At 38.3% G+C, this 14,470-nt stretch overlaps 1 protein-coding gene across 1 annotated transcript; it reads left to right on the plus strand.

The window, feature by feature from the left end:
* Nucleotides 1–10,941: 10,941 nt before the first annotated feature.
* Nucleotides 10,942–14,464, plus strand: LOC125264884. Its single transcript, XM_048184682.1, has one exon. The coding sequence runs from the start codon at nucleotides 11,724–11,726 to the stop codon at nucleotides 13,647–13,649; it is 1,926 nt and encodes a 641-aa protein (XP_048040639.1). The 5' UTR covers nucleotides 10,942–11,723; the 3' UTR covers nucleotides 13,650–14,464.
* Nucleotides 14,465–14,470: the final 6 nt, after the last annotated feature.

Here is a 14,470-nt window from a genome sequence, read left to right on the forward strand (position 1 = left end):
TCAGATATATCAGAAGATGTCAGATGTCTCAAAAGCTGCTCTTCTGAACTGACAGGAATCCCCATAGACCGCCCTTATTTCACTTTCCTCTGGGAGACAGTAAGTGCTTCACCATGAGAGGCAGAAACAATGTCTCTCATTTATGGATTCTCCTGAATCTGTTTATCAATCCTTTCAGAAAACTAACAGCTAACATTAAAGGCCAAATCAAAACGAAAGTGAAAATTGATCTCTGCACTGGACTTAAATTTAATCATATCTTGGAGGGTTAGTTTATAGTTTTTCTCCGTTGCTTTGGTACATTTCTCGAATCATCCTTACAATTTGCAAAACTGTATGATCATTTCTCGAAATAATTTGTACAAACAGCACAACATATTGGATTACCTGCAAAAGCCTGGAACTTGCTCAGTTCATCTCTCAAAAGCAAGTATTTATGTCAATGAACATATCAGAGTCATCAGAATGACAAGTCCTTGTGTCATTGTTCTCAAACAAGATAGTCAAAATGCTTAGTCATGTTGTCAATATAACAGTGATGAATATTTCAGATGTAGCTTAAACTATGGCTATGGTTTTTATGACAGTAAACAAATTACTGTAAAATATCCCTGAGATAAATAAAAAACACAAGACTATATATACATACACTGTATATATGCATTCATGTGTATGTGTGTGATATAGTATGTATCTGTATAAAGTTCATTCAGCCTACTATACAGTAAGTGTAAAGCAAGTGTAATATGCTGTAAGTATAAAATGCCACTGTAATATTAAGATTATAGCATGCATACCATATTAGAGTACAGTGTACATTGCTGAAATACATAATTGTTGTGTCTACGAAATGCTTGAATGATTAAGGAAAAGGTTTTTTCTCCAAACGTTCGGCTGCACATTTAGACGCGCATAAGCCATTGTAAAGTCATTGTAAAGGCCTCATAGTGGGCCTCATTTCACCTTATCTACCTCTTCCTCTGTTTTGCCTCCCTACCCTTCTACCACACATCCTTACTCTTCTTCTTATTCCCAGCTGTTGACCCTGTTCTTCCATTACCAGAAATTGAAACTCTTGTGTTGTACTCTGTCTATATATGCTTTCAAGTTGAAGATTCATGACATGCATCTTGCTTTAGAGAACTGGTTGTGTCATTGGTTGATCTAATGCTTTACATTTCCCTGAATATATTAGTGAAATTCAGGATTCACCTGCAACATTCATCAATTCAGGACACATTTATAAAAGTCTAATAGAAATGTATAGATAATATACTTGACATTACGATAAATAGGTAAACCATTTTGCATTTAATGACCTGTGCGATTAACTAATGACTAGATGTTTTGAGGGGTAAGATTATTCAACAGAGAACCATATAACACAATTTGAGCAACATGACATCAATTGCCTGAATGTACTAAAGCATTTGCAATTTGTTCAAAAGAATGAGAAACTGCTTTTATGATGTGCAAAAGTGACTAGATGATGTGGTGGTTGAACAAGTAGTTTTGGGAATTTCAGTTTTGATCTGAGAAATGTGCCAAAGTGATTGAGAAAAACTGTAATAGACCGGGGCTAAAACATTTTATAGACATTTTTCCCCAAAAAATTGTGCATTGGAAAGGGGTTCAGTGTGAAATGGAGGGGTCAAAGAGGAGACAAGCATAGGGAAAGCTAAAAAAAAAAAAATTTCTTAATGTCCCTGTGCTTGTCATATAGATATGTAAAGCCCTCAGGTGCTGATTTACAGTTTAATGGAGCATGTAGTAAAAAGACAGTCATGCCTTTCTGCCTGTTGCACATATTGTAGATGACACCAGTCAAATATAGCTCTCTTAGTGTACATACACTGTAAAAAAAATCCTGTTGTTTCTACGGAAAAATACCGGCAGCTGTGGTTACCAGAACAATACTGTAAAAATGACATCAAACCGTAAACATACTTACGGAGTTACATGTGAATTTTACATTTTAAATATGTATATTTAACATTGGATTTCAGTACGCTGTAAAAAAAATCCCAGTAAAATTTACGGTAAATAACAATTTCATTAACTGATATAATGTTAATTTACCAACCTAATGAAGTACTTATATCTGTTTTGTATCTTTATAATACACTGACAGTCACCAAACCCAGTGGTGATAAGAGTCACATGATGAATCAAAGTTCATCACAAGCAGCTTTTCCACAAGCTGAGGAGGACAATACTAATATAGAAGGTGCACACAGTGTCATTCACACACACACTAAACACCATCATGGTAACATGCATGAAATTTTAAAAATGCAATAAACATTAATTTAACAACATTAGATGTAACATAAAACCCTAATGTACATAACTGATTAGAAAAAAATGAGAAAAACTAAGAAGAAACAGAGTTATTTCAACAAAAATATATCAAATGTGAAGTGTCACGCAGGGAATTGTGGGAATGTCAATTTACGTTTTTTCACTGTAAATTTTACAATGAATTGTTATTTTTCACTTTCAAAAACTGTGAATTTAACGGTATTTTACCGTAAAATTACATTAAATGTACCGTTAGATCTATTACAGTTATTCACCATATATAGTACGGAAACTTTCTGTAAACCAATAACAGTTTTTCACCGCAGCATTTTTCTCTTAGTTAAAATCACGGTAATTTTTTACAGTGTACTGTATCCACCTTATTTTTAACATAAGATTGGGCCATTTTTAACTTGAACGTGCAAGCCTTCCCACTTTTAGAAAAAAAGGAAACAAAAAAGTTCAGCAGAGTTCTATATACAGCAGAATCATAGGATTCTAGACTCAATTTTAAAGAACCATTTTGCCAAAAAGATTCCATGAGAAGAAATGTCTTGCATAAAACTTTAATGTTTAACAGGATATTTTTTCAACTGATTGTATGTTTACGTATGTTTATGAGCTGTTTAAATAATACAATTTAATTAAAATAAAGAACACAATTAAAAATAAATCTAAGTGCCTGACAGAACCCTTTAAGGTTCTAAATAAAACCGTTTCTTCTAAGAGTGTCAGACACTTCCAGGTATTTTAGCTTTACAAAAGCAATCCGTTATGCTACTTGATTGCAAACTGATATTTGTTATGAACTTATTAATTTATTATCGTAATCATAAACACACTGTACTTTTACATTTTACCACACTTTGTTATTTTTCTAAATACTAACCTAGTAATAATGAAGGTGGATAAAAGAGGGATAAAAGCACATTATATAAAATTGAGGACAAGAAGTCACAGACTGGGAAACAACACCCCATCAAAATTATTACAATAAATACATTTTGGATTTTGCCATGAATTAAGAATATATAATGAAAACAAGAATAAAACCATTTGTTGAATGTGGTCCTGATTTTGTGAAAATATTTTAAAACATGCACGTATGCAGGAACTTTTCAGCAAACACAGCTGTGCTCAATGGAGATATCACCAGTCTTGAAATTACCATATTTCCTCAGCAATTAGTCACCTGTGCAAACTCTGGACCTGAGTGGGTAAGCAAGGGCGAATCGCCAGCCTCCTACGTCTTCTGCATACAAGATTAAACAAGTGGCCTGAGACTCCCATGAGACATCTATGAGGTCACACTGTGCTTTGATACACAAGCAAGGGATGCTGCCTGTTAGTTATGGGTTTGGGTGTTGTTGTTGTTTTTTTTTTTTTTTAATGTTACTGTTTGAACATAATGTGGCCAGAGGAGAAACTGTGGTACGATAATTGCTTTAGCCCTGCAGATAAGGAGAACATTTTCTCTATAATGTTAGAAAATGCCTGAGGCCTCTCTATCTCCTTCTTTCCAGTCTCTCAATAAGTGTCTGAAAATATTTTATGCATTAGAGTTGAAATGGAAGGGAAAGGGGTGCATTAGACATCATATATCAATTATATAATTTTAATTAGCTCATTGAGTCACCAGCAATACATTTTACAAAACAGAATTTTTAAAATCATATTCTCTTTGCATTTGATTTCCCATGAATCCACCTCACATACTGGTATATATATATATATATATATATATATATATATATATATATATATATATATATATATATATATATATATATAAATTAAAATAAAAATTTAAATTAGTAGCTGTTTTGTTCTTGTGAATTGTCCTTTTTTTCAGTGGGGAGTGAAATAGCATCATAGAAAAGAGCATAAGAAACAGAAGAGTCTTCAGTGAAATTACATGTGAAAAAATGTGTGAAATAGTTTCTCTGACAGGCTTGAAAATTGTAGCATTTAACCATATGCAAGATGCCATGTTATAGAGAAGCATTACTCTTGATTAATATATGACATACCATATGCCAAAACTCTTTTGAGAATTCAACTCTCTCTGGCTCTCTCTTTCTATATATCTGTTTAAATTAATGTGACAAATTAGAGCAGCTTGGTATAATTGGCTGATTTTATATGCTGATTACAATCCTGACCTGCTGCTTGGCATGTATTATATTATTGTTATTGTGCAGAAGAGAGTATCTTTGTTCCTCTGAGTATGGCCGACTTCACTATATGTAATGTTTCTGTATGTAAACAACAATGATTATTGTGAATGATGTATATTACACTGCATTGCATATATTGTATTGTATAGGCTAATGTAAGCTTGGTATTTAGCTATTAAAACATAGTGGTTACTTGTGGATATTGCTGGATTCCACAGAAAGGTGTAAGATTTTGATATAATGAAAATATAATAATAATTAAAAAAAAAATGTTATTAAAAAAAATCAAAAGTGTGCTTCTAAAATGGTATGCTTCTTTTATTTCTCTAATGCTTCTATATTTCCTTTTGATTAGAGCAAGTGGAATTCTTGTGACGATGAAGGAGACTGAATGATAACTAAAGGACACAACAATAGGGTTAAACAGGGGTTTTTGTCCTCTTCCAATCTCACCAACTATCTGATTAAATCTTTTCAGGAAGAAAATCAATAGAAGGACACTTGTTTAGGGTCATTTGGAGAGGTGGCTGATTTAGCAGACAGTGCCTATTGCTCCGGATGTTGTACTTGCAACTGCCTCTTGTCTGTTTTAGCCCATCTTACATGAGAAGAAGGCGGGTTCTCTTTCGAAGTGGATCACTGCATCATGGAGTTGATCCTATGGGAATGCTTTGCATGAGCTGGTGTCTGAAGTACGTGTCAATACACACCAATTTTAATTGGCTACTACAGTCAGGTGATGTCACAGGCATGCTGAGGTGCTATAAAAGAGCGCCTATGGAAAACATCATGTACAGATGTACAGATATTCCTGAAATATGGCAACGTGGCGCAGTGTCTCGTTCCGCTTCTCAGGGAACTGGGTTACATATGTAACCTAGACGTTTTGTTGCTGAATGGGAAATGGTTTGAACAACAAGGGGAAAAAAAGATCTAAAGAATCAATCATTGGGGTGCTCATAATGACCTCATAAGATCAAACTCAAATAATTGTGGTACTTGTTTAAAACGTATGTCACTGTAATAAGAATATGCTACTGTAAATCACTTTGGATAAAAAAAAAAAAAAGTGGTTCAAAAACAAACAAAAAAAAGTGGTTCAACCCAAAAATGGGTCACAGGTGTGTTCGGAATGCAAATAACTAATTAATAAAATAATCTAAAAATAAAATAATAACAGAACATTTTTGTTTACCTTTGCATGATACATTGCTGGCACTGTGTTTGTTTGCCACTTGGAATTTAACATGAAATCTGGATCTTTAAAGGGATAGTTCACCCAAAAATCAAAATTTGATGTTTATCTGCTTACCCCCAGAGCATCCAAGATGTAGGTGACTTTGTTTCTTCAGTAGAACACAAATGATGATTTTTAACTCCAACCGTTGCGGTCTGTCAGTCAAATAATGCGAGTGAATGGTAACACAATTTATAAGAGTCAAAAAATATGCATAGACAAATCCAAATTAAACCCTGCGGCTCATGGCGGCACACTGATGTCCTAAGACACGAAATGATCGGTTTGTGCGAGAAACCGAACTTTATTTATATATTCATTAGACACTTATATTTTGAATTTATCTATTATTAATTTATTTATTATTTATTATAATCATAAGCACTCTCACCTCTATCCAGTGATGCTTCGATACAGTTGACAATGTACAAACAACACTATGACTGCAGCTGCCTTCCCACCATAAGCTTCAGCAGAAGGTTTATTTGTCACCATGGTGATAGCACTCAGTTACCACGCTACAGTCTTTTGTTAGATTGAACCACAATAGGCAGGTTTCAATGCTTTTCTGAGTGTGTGACTGTGATCAACCCGCAGTTCCCCAAATGTCATTCAAATACTCAAAGGTTAGTTTAATCATATGCCAGAATCCTGAAATCACAGTGTTATTATCAGGTAAATGACAGTGAGTGATGAATAACAAGCCATACAAAACTCTACATTTCTGTAAATGCAATAGCTTTATCTTGCCAAAAAGGTGTCTGTCAATCTCATCTTGAGGGAAGATGCTAGACCTCCTCATTAAAGGGTTAGTTCACCCCAAAATTAAAATTCATGTCATTAATCATTATTTACTCACCCTCATGTTGTACCACACCCGTAAGAACACAAAGATCTTTTTGATGACAGAATGCTGTCAGATTTCCTTCCATAGACTGCCTTTGTAACTACCACTTTGACGCTTCAAAAACTTCATAAAGATAAAGAGAACAAAGAGAACAACCTTTACCGGAAGCTCAAATGTGCTGCGTAATACACAAGAATGAACCTCATTGGTTACGCAGCATGTTTGAGGTTCTGTAAGAGGTTTGTTCTTGTACGTTATTCAGGATCAGTTGAGCTTCTGCTAATGTTCATTGATCAGTGTTTACATGTGAGTAAAAAGCTAAATTAAATCTGTTAATCATAACACGCAATCGATTCTTTTCAGAAAATTTGGACTAAACTGCTCAATTCATGTGGATTAGTTTTCCGATCTCTTTATGAAGTTTTTGAAGTGTCAAAGTGGTAGTTGCAAAGGCAGTCTATGGAAGGAAATCTGACAACATTCTGTCATCAAAAAGATCTTAATTTGTGTTCCAAAGATGAACAAAAGTCTTATGGGTGTGGAACGACATGAGGGTAAGTAATTAATGGGAAAAAAAAAAAAAAAGAGATTTATTGCAAATCACGACAATAAAATTCCACAGTGTAGGGCATCGCTCGACAGAACTTACCAATGACTTTATCAATGAACAACATGATTGAACAAAGCTTCATTTGGTCCAAAAGATCCATTTCCTGACAGGAAACACCTAGCCTTAACAGAAGTGATGACGTGACTTCTTTTAACAAAGGACTCTGTCTAAAGGACTTCTTAGCTCATCAGCAATAAACTAATCAGAACCCATCACGTGGATCTGATCACATTAAATCTATTGATTCTCTCACAAAACCCTCTTGTATTATCGGACGGAACAGGAAAACAACCATCAACGGATTTAAAGACGAATCTGTCCTATCAATACCTCCCTTGTATTGAGCAATCCATCCTGACCCGGTCACTCGTGACTCCGGTCAAAGTGTAAACTATGCTTAAGGACTGTCAATCTTGAATCTCAAAAATGGACCAATTGTTTATCTGAAATCATTTTAAACTATATACAGAATAATACATGCCATGATGTAATTACTAACATGTCTATTCAATGTATTCAATATGTGGGTTTCCCTTCAAATGCATTATTGTAATCATTGTTTTAATTAGGTCAGTCTCGTAATATGTGTGTGTAAGAAGTGTGTCATGTTTGAGCTCTAAATACAGAGTTTATAATTCTCTGTAATTCTGTGTGAATGAAACATTGAAATTCAGTATCAGGAAAATATTAAGAAACTTTATAAAGTTGTTAATCAAACAGGAGAATGTTCTGCAGATATCACGCGGTGTGATCAATGGACAATAGACGAGGCGTGTCTAATCTCCGTAGCAACGTCTCATTGGAGGATCGCATCTGAAGGATGGACCCAAATTGCTCCTTTAAAACTATGCTTTCCCAATAGCCAGTTGTCAAAAGATATGTAAAAGATACGTCAAAGAATCGATACGCTGAAGAAGGGTTGAAGAACCCATCTAACTGCCGTGGCTGATTTCCATCTGACAGTCGCTGACTATCTTCATCCACGAGCCGCAACAGCCGTCACATCCCGAACCCTGAAACACTCCGTTAAACCTTTTGACCAAAGTCTCCAAAGAAGAGAGCCGCTCCAGCCAGACTCTCAGAACAGCGCGTTTCACCAGCCAATAACCTTCTTCAAAGCTTCCGCGCAGCCCAACGAAGGGCTTTCCCGAGAAGACGTCACCTGAAAGACAGCCAATCCAGAACGGGATTCCGCTGTACACGAGTCACGGAACAACCCGATTACCTCAGCTGTCACAGCAAACGCAGGTACAAGCAAACTTCTCTCTCTCTTGCTGGGAACTGGTGAAACTCCTTTAAACCTAAAGAATCAAGCCAAAGCTCTGCTTTTGTGATTTTCCTCAGGTTATGAGTTAAGTTAGCACTGAACTTGGGACTTTTCATAACTCATCAACTCCGCGAATGTGTGTACATGTATGTATGTGTGTGTGTGTGTGTTTAGCCTTAGTTTTCTGTAATCATTAGAAGTAGTCAATAAATCTTGTTTTGATTTTTCACATATACGAGTTTCTTGTGCTGTGTATCAAATTACTGCCTTAAACTTAAAAGATCCTAAAAGTTACCTCTTGCTTATAATATAATAATTACAATAATAACAATAATCATAATAAAATATTGTTACTGTTGGCCGCAGAATAATATTTTGTCCAGAATTGGTAAAATACTCTAACCTCAATTTTCGCTGGACGAATAATTGATGAAGTGTTAAATATTAATTCTGAATCATTTACAGTGAATCATTTACAGTTGATTCAATTCTTATTCCCTGTAACAATTAAATTGAGCTAATAAATAGGCTAAGTCCTTACATAATGGTGGAGAAAAATTCGGGCAGTTTAATCTAATTTGTACACAAAACAAGTAACTTGTGTGATTGTATCTTTTCTTGATCCGGAAGATAGATTAGAAACAGAAACGAGGCTTTTTGATTGTCATAACAATGATTGCACATAAGGCGCTGTGGATGAATGAAATCTGAACTCGAGTTGTTGGTCTGTACGTTTTTGTTGTTGTTGTTGTTGTTAAAACTGCAGTAAATGAATCTAAGATTGTCTGCCAAGACAAAAGGAAAGTCGCCTGAGAGCGCACCAGGACAGAGTGAGCGTGTTCCTTGCTTTGTTCTTTAAGGCCTTAGCTATAGTGGATAATATTGCGTGTTCCAATGTTATTTCAACTAAGCTAAAATCCCTGCATGGTCACATTAGAGAGTAGCTACCTAATGTGCCGCCTATATCCGCTCATTCGTGAGATGAGATATTAATACTCTAAACACTATACGTGTCTGAGTTTGATTTGAATGGGATTATTTTGAAAATTCTTGATCAAGTATTGTTGCAGTAAATCCTGCATGTTGTTGCGTGTCCAGAAACTGACACGAACGATTCAGATCGCCGAGATCTCAGTAATGTTACTATTATTAATTGCAGAAAAATCTGTGGATTAATGTGCCTCACTCTAACGTGTGGGGGTTGTTCAGCTCGGAAACATGAGAAGCTGAATGGTTCATTGTCATTGAGAACTGCGCCGTCAGTTCAATGATTAATGTGATTTTGTATGTTCGTTATCTGTGTGCAAAGAGTATAGAACAAGCGTACTCTTTTGTTGTGCGTCACGGTCACCACGACAGTGACAGCTGTAACCCGGAAGCCCTAAGAAACCTTTCCCGGGGTAACCTTTAAGTGCGCATGCGCAGTCTGCCAGCGCCATATTCAACTGTGTGTAAACAAAGCTTAGCACAAGCTGAGCTAGCTAAATCTAGCACGGTTGCATTACAGTCTATGTAAAGCTAGTAGCATTGCTAAAGGGCTAGTGGCTAGCATAGCATTTTGTGGTCTGAATGCAATGTTGCAATGTTGGAATGACTTTCTTACTGAACTTAATTCACTCTAGTGCTTTCACCTCCCTCTCTGTCTAACTTACACATCTTATCTTTTCTCATCTCCTCCCATTTGAGAGAACGTGACAAATGTTAAATTTAATAAACCTGGTTTTTAATATCATTTGTTTGAGAGTTCTCTCTCCTAAATTTACTCTTGTCAGTTAAACACTGTTTTGTTTTAGTAGCAATCGTCCTAATTACTTTTAATGACATTTTATGTTATTTGTAATTGCTCTTATTGAATGACATCTGGGAATATGAATTTTTGATTGGAAACTTTAATTCGATTTCAATTTTAATTGAAAATCAAGTTCATAATCAATTTCAGTTTAGCTTTCATATGGTATGGATATTTGTGGATTAATTTAATGGTAGTTGCTTACAAACATCTGGCAATTTTAATCATTAACTAATCATTATTGCTTTGAAATTTTAATTTCATTAGTCATTAATTAGGATTTGGGCTTCCCTAATTCAGATGATACTTGATTGATTAATTTGATTATAATTGCTCTCAATGTTTAATGCTGAACCCATTACAATTTTAATTCACAACTTCCAAATTTGAATTCAAAATTTCATTTAAAATAAAGTTTAGTCTCAGACTTTCACTCCCTTAGTCTTTGATTTAATTCATTTATTTAAGGAACATTTTTGGGGTCCTCCTCAATACTTGGGTCAGTTGACTTCTCCTGCTAGCGCAGTAAGCCAACCCCCTAGGCGTAGCGACTCCCTAGCGCCACCACTCTGTCAACCCTGTAATTTTTCCAAATTTTGGGAGCAAAACTTCACTCTCTTCTCTCTCTCTCTCTCTCTCTCTCTCTCTCTCTCTCTCTCTCTCTCTCTCTCTCTCTCTCTCAGCTGTCCTCTTCTGGTTTGACTACTTGCTGCTGGTTTTTGGATTTGTACCTGTGAAAGTCATAAAAGCAGAGTGTTTGAGAAATATTTAACAAATATTTGGGAAACGGAACACTTCTTTTAAAATAGTATGACACTCACTTTACCTTCCCTCCTCATCCTGTTATCCTACCCAGCCTAGGCTCGAGCAGGTCAACAAGGAGACTGTTAGGCGTCCATAAACCCAGAGCACGCGTCTAGAAACGCTTTAAGTGGTGCATGGTTGTCAATCCTACTAGCTGAGAAACCAATACTGTCATTGTTATTGTTTTTCTTTCGCCCCGAAGGGAATTTTAATAACAATCACAGTCCTGGTACTTTGAAATCCTTTTCAAAACCCCTGTCTAGAACCATCCTTCTAAAATTAAATTTTACAAAACTCATTCTGCAAACAGTGTTAAAGACAAAACTTCATTTTATAGGGAAACTGGAAGCACCCCATTATTATTCTGCTTTTTGCTAAATGCTATTCTGTTTGTTTCGTGCTCTTCTTTTCTTCTGCTGTTCTCTAGCTGTGCTATCTGTGTGTGCTTACTGATTCTTTTCGCAGAGACTCCGAGTTAGAAGCACATCCACGAGAGGACCACAGTTGAGAACCAGTCTTACCTGCACATTTACACACTCATTACTCATTCCCATTAACTCACAGTTGACATTGCACACTTACACCTTTGATTTGCCCTGCTTGTTTGTTTTGTTTTGGTTGTGTTTTGTTTTGTTCTTTTCTTCAAGGTCTGTGTCAGTTTCGGGTTTAGATCTCCCTCGCGGTGCCAAACATGTCTCGCACAACAGACCCTGCTGGACACTGGAAGGATCTGGAGACCTGGCTAAGTGTTGTAACAGACAGCCTCCTACCTAAGGCCGCTGAAACACTAAAGCATCAGACACAGGACCAGCTGGATGACAACATAGCAAGCCTCATGAAACAGGACCCAAGCCAGAGCTACAGTCACAAAGAACTAGCCAAGATCACCGGCTCCTTAAGCCACACACTCATCGCCACCCTCAAACTGAGCGACAGGCAAGCCGCCCATCGCCAGCAGGAGCTGACACATGCACAACGACGCATCGAACAGCTGGAGCTGGAGGCTCAGGAACGACGAGAAGGGCCTGATGAAGTGGAACAAGGCGCAAAAGAGGAGATCAACAGGCTAAAAGAGACCCTAGCAGCTACTACGCAAGAAATGGAACGAGGCAGAGCAGACTACGCTGACCTCTCCGACAAGCTACAGTACGCAGAACAGCTACTGGAAAAAGCAAAGGCTGACTTCAGAGACAAGAACAGCCGAATTAAAGCTCTCGAAACTCACCTGAATGAGTCAAGAAATGAGGTCAGCCGCCTAAAACAACAGCTTGACTACATCAAAGAAGAGTCTGACAGTATTAAAGAGGAACTCAAGCATGCATATGAATTGCGCTGTGAGCCGTCAAGAACACGTCGGACACCGATTTCACCTTTGCCAAGCAGGACCGGCTCCCCTGTTCCTGGACTGGCACATGATCAGAAGGGGGCAGTGCCAAAACAGTCACCTGCTCCCTCCGAAGAATCCTACCTCCCCGCTAAGCTAAAAGAACGTGCTCCAGCCAGCTACAGATCATCTCATGGCTTGGACCTCAGAGACCTTGACAAGCTTGCTAGAAACATTGGCAAATTCACTCCAAATGTGCCAGGTAGTCCAAATGTTCAGAGTTATCTGCAAGATATTGACTTCCATCTGGAAATGAGACCCAATGTCACTGACAAAGATAGACTTTATTTGCTCAGAGCCACATCCAGCTCTGAAGTGCGCAGCTTCCTGGACCGGCAGCCTGCCCACACAAAGACTGATTACCACCTGCTCCGAGAAGCTCTCATCAGAGAGTTTGCCGACCCTGAGTCAGAACGAGGACTAGTGGCTGCCCTGGAAACAAAACAAGGTCGTCACGAAACTCCTCAAGTCTTCTATAGCCGACTAAGGCTAGCATACTTCGGGTCTCGCAACGAACAGAACATGGAGGAGGAATTGAACTTCAAAACTCTCTTCCTGAGAAACCTCCATCCTGGGGTGAGCCACCATCTCGGCGTCCTTGCCTGTCCACGCACAATGAGTGCTCAACAGTTAAGAGACTTGGCGCACAAAGCCTACTGTAAACAGAAGATGGCCTTAGAAAAGGGCACCAAAACCACCACAGTTCTTGACTTCAACACACAGAGTCAAGGGCTGGCCCTAGAGGGCACCCTGCGTCAAGACCTTGCCAAGCCGACACCCAAAGAGTGGAATGCATCTTCGTCCAACAGAGAGTGGGACTCCCACACTGGTACTCGACCTAAACAGAGAGACAACCGCTGGGATGGACCACGTGGACGACAACGCTCACCTGGACGTCACTGGGAAAATTCATGGAACCAATCAAGACCTCATGAGAGTCATTGGGAGAAAACTTGGAATCAGCCAAGCTCATTTGGAAACCCTAGAGGAAAAAGCTCATGGGAATCCAAGGGAAAACGACAAACACACCCTGGAGCAACCAGCCCAAGGAATCGACGAAAAAACTCACAAAGATTCCAAGCTGACCGAGCTCAAAATGAATCCATACCAGAACAAAAGACTTCATCTTGTTTCGACTCTCAAGAGCTGATGAAAATGATGATGAAAGAGTTCTTCCAACGAAAGGAGGATGACCGGAAGTGGGAAGAGAAAGCGAAACCAGATTCATCCTGACTAGCGGCCGGACGAGATGGCAGCGACCACCTGACTCAACATACCCCAGAGAACAGCACCTCATCTCTCTCTCAGAGAACCACAAGCACCATAACTTCAAACGGACAAGAAGTCCCACCTGAACATCCTGCAAAACAGTCAGAAACTGATCCAACACCTGATGGGTCAGATCACAGCAGCATCCAACAAAGACCTGCTGTGGAAACCACTCCAGTTCCTGAAAGTGCTGTCTTGGTCGTCTGCCACTCCTCCGAAGAAAACGAAATAAATGCTGACATCCTACCTCTCTCATCCCAAACTCCAGTCCCACAACTCCTAGGTGATCTCATTGAGAAAGGTATCGCAAGAAAGTTTTACCTCTCCATTATCATCGAACAACACATCAAGGTCGAAGCCCTCCTCGACACTGGAGCTGACATCACCCTAATGTCAACAGAACTCCTTGAAGAAGTCCAAAACAGAACAAAGAGGTCTAACGGAACCTTCAAACTTCAAAGGTGTGAGCTGAACCTCCAAGCATATTCCCACACAGGCCTACAACTAAAACATGTGGCCCCAATTCACCTAACAGTGGGACCAATGAACCTTGTTCACCCAGTATACATCTCACCACTCAACACATATCCTCTCCTCATTGGGAAAGACCTGCTTAACCGCTTTGAACCCTTAATAGACTTCAAACACCTGAAGATATGGACACAAGTCCGTGAGCCTCTGCCCCTCCAGTCAGTAAACCTGAACGAATTGCAGTGTCAAGCCACAGACACCGCCCCCCATCCACTGACTGACGATGCAAGTTCAAAGTCAAGAGCAAGTTCCAC

This window comes from Megalobrama amblycephala, linkage group LG3 (genome assembly GCF_018812025.1).
Source record: "Megalobrama amblycephala isolate DHTTF-2021 linkage group LG3, ASM1881202v1, whole genome shotgun sequence".
NCBI lineage: Eukaryota > Metazoa > Chordata > Actinopteri > Cypriniformes > Xenocyprididae > Megalobrama > Megalobrama amblycephala.

Coding starts and splice junctions, on each gene's coding strand:
- LOC125264884 (XM_048184682.1), top strand. CDS start 11,724: ATGTCTCGCACAACAGACCCTGCTGGACACTGGAAGGATCTGGAGACC.